The sequence below is a fragment of the Lissotriton helveticus genome, chromosome 5_1 (genome assembly GCF_964261635.1).
Source record: "Lissotriton helveticus chromosome 5_1, aLisHel1.1, whole genome shotgun sequence".
In the NCBI taxonomy this organism is placed as follows: Eukaryota; Metazoa; Chordata; class Amphibia; order Caudata; family Salamandridae; genus Lissotriton; species Lissotriton helveticus.
This window is the reverse complement of record NC_136065.1, coordinates 277,700,655-277,713,742: the sequence shown is the minus strand read 5'-3', so window position 1 is coordinate 277,713,742 and position 13,088 is coordinate 277,700,655. Positions and strand designations below refer to the sequence as shown.

Genomic DNA, 13,088 nt, shown 5'->3' with positions numbered 1-13,088 from the left:
TGTCCGGGCAGCCCAGCTGTGACATCTTCTTCGTGAGCCATGGCAACAATTCGCCCCAACGCATTCCGACCTTACCCCACCATTGGACCTCATGATGACTGCTCCTCAGGCCCAGGCTACGACCGTACAACTGCCTGTTCGCATACTTTGAGGCCCAGCGCACAAAAGAGTGTCCCACAATCCACGTGACCGTCTTGGCCCCCGGCCCCCGCACACAACCTGCGAAGAGAAAGAGATTAGTGCCACAGCAAAGCAAGAGTGCAACAACAACCGCAGCCGCCAAAGCTAGCCCGCGCCCCTCCTTTACTTGTGCACGTAGCGTTCACAGCATCGAGACCGCCACGATTAATCCGCCGAATCTCCTCCCTCGACCAACCTAACCCCGCCGCCGCCGTGGCTGCCCCAATCCGAAACGAGTGCGTGCCAAAACGCGCCGGATCCCTGCCAAGCCTCCGCAAAGCCAATCGTAACACCGCCAGCAACTGAAAGGACGTCAAACGTCTCAGGGAAGCGCGCACAAAAATCTCACCAGCCGACCTCCGCACTCGTCCACAGAACCCCTTCCACTCACGTACCGGGCACACATCCGCACAACCACTCTCCGTCAGCCACACCCATTTGCCACGACCAACCTGGTCCGTCTTGGAATGTCCCAACCATATACCCAACCGGGCCCCATCCAACCGCACATCCGCAAACACCCGCCCCGGCGCCCCAAGAGCCCCCAACAACTCCGACACCCGAAACGCTCCAAAAAACATCCATACCATGCATAAACGAAACAACGCCACCTCATCCCCATCGTAACAGCAAAAAGGTAGCTCCCCCAAAACCTTCTACAACAAGTCAAAAGTAATCGCCTCGCGAGGCAACTCCCCCCCCCCCTCACCCATCCGCAACCTTTCAACATACGACTCAGCAGATCCGTCCTAGCCGGATCAAAACTCAAATAGACCATGCTGTAAAATGAAACGCCTGCCAACTTGCCCGCAATCGTCGTCTGAGACAATCCTCTGTCCATGCAGTCCAGTACAAATCGCACCACCCCTTGCTCACATGCATCCCTGGGCATCCACCAAGCACCCTTCTTCCAACCCAAAAAGGCTCCAAACTCAGACCATGCCAATCTGTACGCCCGCCTAGTGGACTCAGCTATAGACTTCTCCACCAAACCCACCACTCTCACTCCCCCCAGGCCCAGATACCCTCCGGCACCCGGCGCCAGCTTCCTGAAGCGCTGCCACTGTGAACGAGATAACGCATCCGCAATTTCTTACTCGCGCCAGGCACATGTTGCGCGCGGAACAGCACATTAAAACGCAAATACAGCAGCATGAAACTTCACAGCAGGCGTAGCACTCGCAGATCCTTTGCTTTCTGATTGTTCATTAAACCACCACTGTCATGTAGTCCACATGGAACAACACCGACCTGTTCTGGAATTCCGGGCCCCACACCAACAGTGCCACCAACAGAGGAAAGAATTCCAGAAACGCAATGCTCCTGCCCTGGCGCAGCCAGTGAGCCGGCCACTGCTCCGCACACCAACGACCGTCTCAGAAAACCCCGAAACCTGCCGCTCCCGCCGCATCAGAATAGAGTTGTACCTGCCACACCATCCTGTCCCGCGCAAAATCCAAGGAGACACCATTGAATTCTTCCAGGAACACCAACCAGACCCGCAAGTCAGACCGCACTCCCAGTGTAACCCTGACCCTGTGGTGAGGGAGAACCGCTCCCGACATGGCCATGCCGAGGCGCCTACAAAACGTCCTCCCGGCCCTCACCACCCTGCAAGCAAAGTTCAACAAACCCAGCAAGCGCTGCACAGACCTCAACTCAAGCTTGCGGACACCGAGCACCTGTCTCAAAACCTCCTGCATCTCCACCACCTTCTGCAACGGTAAGCCCGCCTGCCAAGCCACCGAGTCCAGTTCGATTCCCAAAAAGGTGAGACAGCAGCTAGGCCCTTCCGTTTTCTCCGGCGCCAACGGCACCCCAAACTCCTGTGCCAACCGCTGAAACTGTCCCAAGGCCGCACCACATTCCCCCGTCCTACTCATGCCAACAAACAGGAAATCATCCAAATAGTGAGACACCAGCCGGTGCCCACTGCGGTCCACAAAGGCCCACTGCAAAAAGGAACTGAAGGTCTCGAAGAGCGCGCAAGAAACCGCACAACCCATCGGCAGGCCCTGTCAACAAAAATGGCCCTTTCAAACTGCATGCCCAACAAGGAAAAATCCGCCAGGTGAATGGGGAGGAGGCGAAAGGCCGACTTGATATCACACTTGGCCAACTCTGCCCCCCTCCCGCAGGCCCGCACCAAACCGATGGCATCATCCACCGACGCATACAAGACCCTGGAGTCTTCCTCCGCGATAAAGTCATTCACTGAACCTCCTTCCGGCCAAGACAGATGATGAATCAACCTGAACTCCCCTGGCTCCTTCTTGGGCACCACCCCCAAAGGAGAGACAATGAGATCCAACATCGGCCACTCATCAAACGGACCCGCACTCCTGCCTTCCAAAACCTCCTTCTTCAATTTGCCCGCCACCACCTCCGGCAATTCCTTGGCAGACCGCAAGTTCTCAGCCCAATGCCTCCCCCTCGGCCCCTGATAGCCAATCCAAAAACCTTCCACAAACCCCCAGTACAGTCTCGAAGCAGCCTCTCTATCAGGGTACCGAGAGAGCCATGGACCCATGGCCTCAACCCTAACCGGAGTATGGGCCCTTCGGCCCAGCCTGTCCCCTGCCTTTTGCAAACCTCCACTGCTCTGAGGGCGTGGCCAGCGCGAGGCATTTCGTGACCGCGTGACGTCCCCCGCACTTGGAGCACTCATGCTTAAATTTACAGGACGGTCGATTGCAGAAACCCTTATTGAAACCTCAGCAAGCCCTAGTGGATCCCGGCTTGTACTGCTGTCCGGCTGCCCCTGTCCACACCGCCTGAGCTCCTTGCCCTCCGGAAACACCATGACCACCCGCCCCAGACTGGGCGGGGCGCGACTGAAAAGACCGATAGGTGACCGGAAGACCACTGGCCGTATGTGTAGAAGCCGCCGCCTGCGTCAATGACATCCACTGGACCCAGAGTTCCTGGTCAACATCCCCCCACGGCTTGTCCGGGTTAACACTAATCCTGGCCCTGAACTCCTCGTCGTAGCTCAACCAGGCAAAACCCCCAAAATGTAACTGCGCCTTCCTGATCACATCCATATACTTAAACACGCAATCGCCCGATCCGCGTGCTTCTCGCAACAGATACTCGCATAGATCAAAAAGGCTGACGTCCAATTCTCCATCGTCACCGGCACTCTCGGCCGTCTGGTTAACTCCCACTCTTCCTCCTTTCACCCCTCTTTCGCCTGAATCTCCCTGTGCAAGAGTTTAAACACATCAACGTATTCATGCCTCCAAATCCTTGCCCTCGTCTTCTCAGACAAATGTGACCCGAGAGGCATCGCCTGACCCATATACGGCAACTTCTTCCGCACTTTCTCAACCCCGTCCTCGTTTTCCCCATGGTCCTCAGTCTTGTCAATCTGCGCACTGGCCGTCGCGACCTGCTTCTTACCATCCAGTGGAACCGGCCCCGCTCCACCTGAGGACCCCAACTCCCGCACAGAACCATCCCCCACACCCACCGACCGGCAGGCCTTCTTCCTCCCTCCTTTCGCCCCATCCCCCCAAGCGTCCCACCTGGAGCCCTCACCTGATAAAGTTGCCGGGACGTCCCGCTCTGTCCTCCGTGTGTCCGCCAGCTTCGAAGTCCCTCTGCTGGCCCGACCAGCGCCATCCCGTGCCTCCTGGAAAACACCAGGCTTGCCCATTGCCACTTTACCCTTCCCCCAGCTCTCAACCTCACGCACCTCACCCTCTTCCAAATCATCCTCCTCATCCTCGTAATCCAACATCTCATCCTCCATCAACTCACACACCTCAGTCTCCACCCTCTTAGCACCTTTCCCTTTCACTCCAGGCACAAACTCGCACTCCAACATCGCCGGTGCCCGCTCCCTCGGTGGAGGGCAGGCCGCCGCCGACCCCCCTGCTGCTTCGTCCTGGCCTTTGGAGGCCGTCTTGCGCCCCGCCGGCCCACCCCGGCCTCTGCCAGCTGTCCCTGCGGCCTGCACCCACCCCTCCCTGAGCCGTATGCACCCGGGGAGGCCCCAGTGCCACCAGGTCTCTGCGCCGCCAAGGCAGTCCCTGTTCCCTCTATCCAGACCCACTCCCCAGGAGCCCCAGGAACCCCTACATCCCGGCCCACAGCAGTTTTCCCCCCACGCGCAGGTACCAGGGCCCCTTTGCCCCCGTGCACCCCACCCGCCTTCGCCTCCCTGGCCGCACATAATCGCTGCCACTCACCCTCAGCCTCCTCAATAATGCGACGCTGGTCGCGAACCCGCTCCTCCTCTGACATCAGCTCCCACCTAGCATACCATCAGCTCTGCCTCTCCAGGTCCCCTAAGGAACCCTTTCCAGACGGGGGCGCCGTGGAGGCCCCCTTCCCAGACCCCCCCCCTGCTGCTGCGCCTTAAGCGAGCCTTTGCCCTTGGATCCCTGTGCCTTGACCACTCCTTTCCTGCCCTTCGATAAGTCCACTGGCTGCCCACTGGAGAGCCCCCCCTCCTCCCCCCCAGACTCCCCATACGACAGCATGAGGGCGAAATCGTCCCCAGCCACCGCCTCCCAATCACCCAGGTCCTCCCCCACACTGCCCTCACTACTCTCACCATAGTCAACCAATTGGCCCCCCCTTCCTGACCCCCAACCAAGGGGGCCGAGGGAGCCAGACCCATCTGGGGATCCACTGCAGGCTGCTGATAGGCCCCAAGCCCCTCCCAGATGTCACCCACCCCTCCCGGCACAACACCCCCTTCATCGGCATGAGCAGGAAGGCTCAGCCGTCTCCCTCCGCGTTTGGGGGCATCCTGTTGCTTTTTTCCCCTCCCCCGCCCCGACATACCTCCTCGAGCCCCCTGGGACTCGTCCATGCACGCGGCGATGGCCTCGGCAACCCCCGCCGAAGCGGACCTAGTCGGTTGGGTCATTCCGACCCACGCTTGGTCTAACACGCCGGGCTGGAGGAGGTCGGCTCTCCCAGCCTGGCCGAGCACCAGCAAAGCCGCCCGCACCGCCTCTGCATCGGGCGTTGCCATGCCGACTCCCGAAGCGCTCCACACACCACCGCGTCACAAATCTCCTCCTCTCAACTGTCTGCCTGCGCGGCACACCAGGGGACCAGTGGTGACACGCTCCGCCGATTAAGCACACCCCACCTAACGAAACTAGATAACCGCTCACAAACTAAACCTATTCCCTGAGGCACTGGGGACAGGAAGAGGAAGTCCTTCCCCTCCTGTCCCCTTAAATAACCTCCTAACCCCCCACCCCCTAATCCCACCCCCTAACCTAACTTCCTGCCTGCCCGTCCTATTGCGCGAACACCCCGGGGAAAAGACTGGTCTGTCGACCTGCTTTCCCCGGGGGCCGCATTCTCATGACCTGAGGGCCTATGGCGGGAGCCGGAGGCCTGTCCGCCGCTCTTCCCGCCGCTTTCTCACAGTGCTCGTAGGGGAGCTAAGAAGTTCACCACAGACCGCTCGCGTGCCGCCCTGGCACAACAGAACCACGCCAAACTCGGGACCCTGCCAAGGACTCCTGGGAACCTCCCATGGCATTTCAATAAATCCGGACCGAAAGGTGTGAATACTGTACTTTATGTTTTGCAACCTTCGCAAAGTCCTGGTAACTTTTTGCCTAGATTGCAAGCAACGTTTTTCGCTTTGCCACTTGTTTTAGTTAGGCACGGGGAGATTAAGTGACCGCCCTAGCTCTGCACCCTCTGGTTGTTTTTACATACTATTTACCTATCTAGAGGCTGCGCTCAACAAGACACTGCTCTGACCTAAAAGTGCACGAGCTCACATCCGCTTCTATTCATTAGAAGCATTTGCACACTTTGCTAACGCGGAGCACCACCTCTTCGGGTGCAGTCGCTGAACTTTTTTTTATCACTGTGGTCACCCACTTCATAGGGCGACATGCACACACCTTTCATTTTACATCGGCGCCGCGCTTTGTTTTAGCACTGCGCACGCTTGTTCTTTACAGCTTGCTAATTGGATAGCGCAGGCAAGGAGTCACTTCCTGTTTCATCTCCAGCACATGGGCCAAGCACAGATTGATTGAGCTTAATTTGTTACTCTCCTCTGATCACGCTGTTTCAGGTACTTTTATATATGTTTACGTGTTGCCAGTGTTCCTTATTTCCCCACCCACTCACCACTTCTCCATGCGGCTGACATCCCTCTCCCCACCCTCACCATCATACGCGCTTATTTGCCAGATAGGGTAGGTAGCTTTCCTGGGCCATCGTTTTCCAGTCTTTACAACATCTATCTCCGTGATAAGGAGACAAATGCAAGTCCCTTCAGTGAGCTCTTCTGTACTCCATCTGTAAATGTACTGTACTTTTGAACCACATTTTCCTTGTATGGCTGGCTCCTCTATGGTGCCACTTGCTCATTTTGTTTGGTTGACGCTTTATAAGCCTTGGATATCCCCCTGTATTTCTTATCTCACTCCAGGCTGATCTCTACTCCCCTTCCAAAGATAAACAATCTCGCCTCCAAGTGCACATGAACCATCTCTTTTCTGTCACATTCATGATCGCTACAGTTTTCGTGCTCCATAATACTGCAGATATTATACTTCTCAAGATAATGTGGGTTGCGAACATCTACCCAAGGTTTTATCTATCTGTGTGTGCTGTTTAATAGGGACTCTCTGTTTACTTTGGCCTTTTCATCACTTTCACTTTTCCTATCCCACATCTCTTTTATCTCTCCCTACATTGCTTTTTCACCCTCTCCCGTCATCTTGCTCCCTCGCTTGCTCGCTATTTGTTTGTCCACTCTGAGCATTTATAGTGCAATAGCTCTCGCATTATTAAAGTTTGATCTATTGGTGTTGCATTATTTAGCAATGCCAATAGTTCAAACTTTAATAATGCGAGACCTATTGCATTGCAAATGCTTGTTTAAGATGGGAACTAGTGTTCAAAAACTCCTGTCACTTTGCAGTTAAGTGAATTATGTGGCAATTTTGCTGGGGTACATGAAGTGTGAAAGAAAAGGCCGTAGGATGTCATTTGCTCATAACACACAGAAAAATGTAAATACCTGCAAATGAACTGCACACATTCAGCAGTTTGGAAAGCAAAATCGAAGCACCTCTTTTTTGTAGTTCTGAAGTGTGATAGAAACAAAGATTTTAATTGCCTCACAACAAATCCAGACACTTTACTTGGTGATGCACAAATGAATATTCACTGAAACCAGGTTTACACACATTACCATTTGTGTGCAGTACAGGGTTATCATTAAAACTATATGTCTGTGCAAATTTGCTGAGCATTTCAATGGAAAATGTGCTGTCTGTAAATGGCATGCACTAACACACAATGCTTTAGTTACATTGAAGCTAGGTGGGTCACAAACGTGTGTTGGGCTAAAAAGTGGGTTGTGGTTCTAAAAAGTTTGGGAAGCATTGTACTAGGCTAAAGCAAATCAGGAAAACATGTGACTGCAGTAAAGCAGGAGGTGTCAGCAGGAACAGCCTCTAAAAGGGAGAATCAAATGAAGATTCAGTCAAGTAAGTAAGAATGGATTGGCTCAGGAGTCTAATTCTTTGAGTAGAAGCAAATAAGGCCTCTAGCCTCAAGAGAGTGGAAAAGGACATCTGAATTTTACTAGCTCAGCAATGCAAAATTAAATCACACAATTCTCTACAAGATGCAACACTCCTCACAATTTCCATAGAAAGGAGACCAATCGGGATTGAACATTTTACAATAAAGCAGTTTCAGCCTCATTCCCAGACATCACACAATGGACATTTTCTCCTGCCTGGCCTTCAGGAGATATCTCAAAGCAAGATGATAGCTTGCAGTCAGCATGTCCCATGCACAGGTGTGGAAATTCAGTATTTATTCTCTGTGGAACGCATAAAGCTAATGATTCTCTCAGAAACAAAAACATTTGTAACATTTGTAATTAACTCAATCTACTGCAGCTTGGCTCCTGAAATGAGAGAAAGAACATACAGAGTTATTTGAACTGAGGCCTAAATTAACTATGGCTAGCTTAACATGAACATCACACTTCATATTTTTGTATTTGCAGTGCAAAATAGTAACACAGCATCACCAGAGGGATGCTATTAGAAAGGTGTATTTCCTCCATGTTCTCACAGACACTCCCAGGCACCCTCTGACACTCCTATGTATTCCACGCAGGTTCGCACGAAGCACGGTGAAGTGATGCCCACTCTGGATATGATGTTATTCGACTGGACAGATTATGAAGACATGAAGCCCGATGTTTGGCCCTCAGCAAAGAGGAAAGGTAATTTTGAAAGATCCCTAAATTCGTCAATACTGGTAACAGGGCAATTGGGTTACTGGACATTATTACCTCTGTGACATGTAACATCCTTCACATCTCAGCTCTTGCCTCATGTCTCTCTCTGCCATCTGCCCATCCGTCAACCATGACCAAACTGTAACTTAACTGTGACCTATTTTCTCTAGATAAAAACAATTTAAAAAACTTTGAAGGTGGGAATGGGACCTCAGTGCCCGAGGATGAACCGTGTGACCATCACCTTGACTGCCTCCAAGGTAAGCAGATACATTTTTAAGAACACTATTTTTCAAACGCTTATTTGTGTTGTGTAGTACGAAAAACCAGTAGCATTTGCCTGGGAATGGCCGTCCACCGCCTCTCCCCATTCTCTTTATCTTCTTTTTTCCTGTCGCCAGTCCCAGCAGCTGGAAGCAGCAGGTAGCACCCGGGCTGCCAGGCTCCCGTAAGCCAATCACAACACTGCACTGCAGCATTGTGATTGGTCTGAGCGCCGTGGTGCGGCGCTCAGGCGGTGACTTTAGCCTGTGCATGTTCCCCACCAGGCTGTGCATTACAACATGGTGGGGAACATGCAAAGTGCGCATGAACTGTTTGGTAGGTCCAAGAGTGCCGGCCAAACAGCCATGCACACTTAGGGAAATCAAACTCCTCCTCCCCTGTTCTGGCCAGCCCTGCACACATGAAACAGAGCCACTGACTGTAATAGGAAAAATACAATGATAATTACGATTCGTTATTGTCATATTAGTTTTCCTTTTGAGCAGTGAGGCGATGCTCCTCCGCCTTAGCGGAGGAGCCGCCACTGCAAAAAACGTTAAAGACAACATCCAGCACTACACTATGCTCCCTTATAAAATGTGCTGCTGAGCTTCTACAAATTTGAGTCCCTCCACAGCTCATGGAAGCCATCACATGATTCTTAGCACAGACAGTACCCAGCCATAGAGGTATGTTTCACACTTCCTGGTGTCACACTATATGTTTCTGAAGCTGTTAAAGGCACTTTCTGGTATGGAATGGTATGGTATGGTGATTTGTATTGCAATTTGTGAATAATTGGTGTGGCCTTGCAGTGCTTTTGGAGTTTGGGTAACTTGTGGCCTTTTTTTAGGATTCTATTAGAGACCAAAGTCTGTTTTCTGATTGTTTGAATTTGGTCATCAGTATCAAAATGATTTGTGATATTAATTTGGTTGTGTGTGTGGGTTTGTGTGTACGTGTGTGTGCTTGTTGTAATGGTTATATCAAAGTCTGCATTTATCAGTAAATACAGAAATCTAGCATGCAGGCTAACAAATAGAACCCAGGCAAAGGAATTTCAAATAAACCTGCATCGACCAATTTGACCAGTTATACATTCCAAGCAACCTGCTGAGTCAGGTCATTTTGCTGAAAAAGGCAAAGGCATTTCAACACTTGGACGATCAAGGAGCTTATGTTCCTGCGTTTTTCAGTGGAAAATTTACCCTGGTTTCCAAGACCTCAGGCGTGAGTGTCACTAAGCCTTTGTTAAAGTATATTACACTCTTGCCTGGAGATAAACATCGCATTGTTCACCCATTCCTTCTAAATAGGGGGCTCCCATGGGCTTAAAAGCTATAGCTGTATCCCCTTATTGTGCCAATTTTGTCAGGCCAATGAAACACTGCAGTGATTGCAAAATGCAGCATCTTTTCTTGAAGTGACACTGTTACAAAGTGTGTTTCCTTCGAAAGCATTACCTATTGATCATATAGCCTGATGCCCCGAATGTATTACTTTTTTAAAGTCGTGCATCTGTTCTTCCTTGAATACTAGTGCAATGTTCTTTGTTTCCTTCACAGGGTTTTGCTGTGACTTACGAGAACACATCTGCAAACCACACAACCGCGGACTGAACAACAAGTGCTATGATGATTGCATGTGCGCCGAAGGTGAGTGAACCCCCCACAACAAATTCCCTTCAATTTTAAGGTGCTTTCTACACATTTCAACTGGGGGCGTGATTAACCCGCATCATTTTCTCAAGCGTAAATACATGTAATTAACGGAAAATGATGCAGAATTACGTGGAATTATGTAAGGAGCATAATCCAGCATTTAGTGCTACTTTCTTAGTGCAATGAGAACCCTCTCATCCAAAATGGATGCTAGACTGCATTTTCCGCTAAGCAAATAGCTCTAAGTGCAACAGAACACAAATAGTAGCAGCCAGCAGCCGCTCGCGACTTCTCAGCGTGTTGTCCTGTGCTCCTACTTAAGGATTTTTGCCCAAAATTACTCCGATTATTTCAGCGTAATCAAAATTTCACCCAGGTCTAATTTTAACATCAGTTGTGATTATTATTTCCAAAAGACTTCAGTAGGGCCGGCTAGAGAAGTGAAGAGCCTTTCAATTAAACAAAATAATGACTAAAGGTAGGACTGAAAGATATAGAAGATGCAGGGGCGCTGCTCCTCAGGAATTACTAGTGCGACCAAAGAAAGGGCTGAAGTCAGGGGCACCCGGTCGGCTGGATGTGGGGATGTGACAGGAAAGGGACTCAGAAGGTAGTAATGAGTGGCACGCGATAAAGATCTAAAGTGCGAATTATTGGAGACAAGAGCGAGACTGAGATAGTATAGATTTCTTCCAATGACCCAGTGTAAGAGATAATAGCATAGGCTGTGATAATCCTTCTGGTGAAACATAACATAAAGGCCAAGGTTTCTATATTAAACAACCAAATAGATTTGGGGGACTGTAGTGTAGGTTTTTTAGGGGGAAAGAGACAACACTAACTAAAATTAGGCTATCTGTGTTTTGGTTTGAACTGACATCAGAAAATACTCCACCTGGTGGAAGATCTAATTTTGATGGAAAACACAGGTTTTCACTGCATTTACTCTGCTCATGCTTCCTCTAGAGCCAGTAAGGTCCATTAGGATGGCGGGCGGATTGCCCCCGCCAGGCAGGCGGTAGCCACCGCCGGCCTGGCGGGGGCAATCCGCCCGCCATCCTGACACAAAACACCCCCTGCCATATTACGATGGCATTGTTGGCCGCGGCGGACGGAAAGACCGTCCGCCGCTTTTCCGCCCCGGTCGCCTTGCGGCCGGGCGGAAAAGGGTTTATATGGTGGCGGTGTCTATTAGACACCGCCAGCCATATTAGGATAGGCATTTGTGAATGCCTTTCCGTGGCGGCAATGCCGCCACGGAAAGGCATGCGGAGTCCCCCTGCTGGGGCCCGTTGCGGGCCCCCAGGGACTCCATGGGGGTGGGGGGTGCACATGGGGGGTACCTATGGTACCCCCCTGCATTTCAATGCACAACATGACAGGCACCTCGCGGTGCCTGTCATGTTGTGCATTGAAATGCACTGCGTGTATTTTTAGCATTACGGCGGGCGGTGCTTTCAGCACCGCCCGCCGCAATGCTACAAATGCCGGAAGCGCCCGCCACTGTGGCGGGCGCATCGTAATATGTGGCACGGGACCCCCGCCCTTATGGCGGGTGGTCCCATACACCGGGAGGATGACGGGCGGACAAAGTCCGCCCGTCATCCTAATGGACCCCTAAAGGTTCAGTCCATACATCCAGATACACACCACCACCCACAATGACTGCACTCAGGCTGGGATCAGAAGCAGTCGAGGCACAGACGCATGTCGAGTTGAAACTTTTTAATGGTCATTTTGAATGTTCCCTTCTCATCCACGGCTTCCCACACACACACAATATAATACACTCTGCAGCTTCCCACACACCACAGTGGAAAAAAGTGATTGAACCACACTGAGCAGAGCAACACTTCAGATTTTAGATATAGCCTTTTCTCTTGTTCTGCTCTGAAAGGAGAGGTTTTCTGTTAACTTATGAGCAGCTACTTGAAGGATCACAGACACCTAATTGCCAAATATCTTTTCTTTGGTGGGTGGATGTCAGCTGGGGTCTTTTGTGCAGTCCGGAGGTCTTATGTTTTGTTTTTGATAGGGTATGGAGTAGGAAAGTAGAACACCAGTACAGGACAGCCTCTGTACTTTTATATTTTTTTAAGAGAATGTAAGGAGTGTGCTTAGAGTCCTCCATTTTTAGGTCCATCTTTTCCTGCCACACCTTTTATCATGGTGGACCTGACTTTCAGACATCATATTGGGAAATGTGTGTGCATTTACTTAATTTTTCGTTAAAAAAACATTATGCCAGTTCTCTGTCATTTCTTTAAATACCAGTACGTCCCCATGCCATTACTACTTCACAATCATTTTGACCTACCACTACTTCAGCACAGATCCCTAATCCTAATGCTAAATATAACACCAACCCAATATTAAATCAATTTAATTTAAGAAAAGAAGCTAAGCGTCCTTGGTTTAATCCCAATGCAAATCCCAAAACTATATAATATAGAAGTAAATCAAATGACATCAATACTAACATTAGATATAAAGGAAAGTAAATCAATGTAAGTTACATTTAGTTAAAAAATATGCTACCTCTCATGCTAACCCTAATGCTACCCTAAATTTAAATTCTATTAAATTCAGTTAAACTAAGGGCCTGATCAGGGCCAGACTGGGAACCACAACCGGCCCCGGTAAAGCGCTCGGCCAGCCCCCCTCCCCACTTGGGGGGGGGGTTGGAGGGGCCGCGAGCACTTTGCCAGGGCCGGTTTTCGGCCGATTTTGGT

The 13,088-nt window shown here is 50.9% G+C and overlaps 1 protein-coding gene across 2 annotated transcripts in view; it reads left to right on the top strand.

Annotated features, from left to right (window-relative positions):
• The window catches only part of DRAXIN (dorsal inhibitory axon guidance protein), a 208,033-nt gene that overhangs the window by 189,316 nt on the left and 5,629 nt on the right, over positions 1 to 13,088 (top strand). For both annotated transcript variants that reach the window (XM_078642214.1, XM_078642215.1), the window contains exons 4-6: positions 8,308 to 8,416; positions 8,602 to 8,691; positions 10,261 to 10,350. In XM_078642214.1, coding sequence (XP_078498340.1) covers positions 8,308 to 8,416; positions 8,602 to 8,691; positions 10,261 to 10,350 — 289 coding nt within the window. The remainder of the gene's footprint in view (positions 1 to 8,307; positions 8,417 to 8,601; positions 8,692 to 10,260; positions 10,351 to 13,088) is intronic.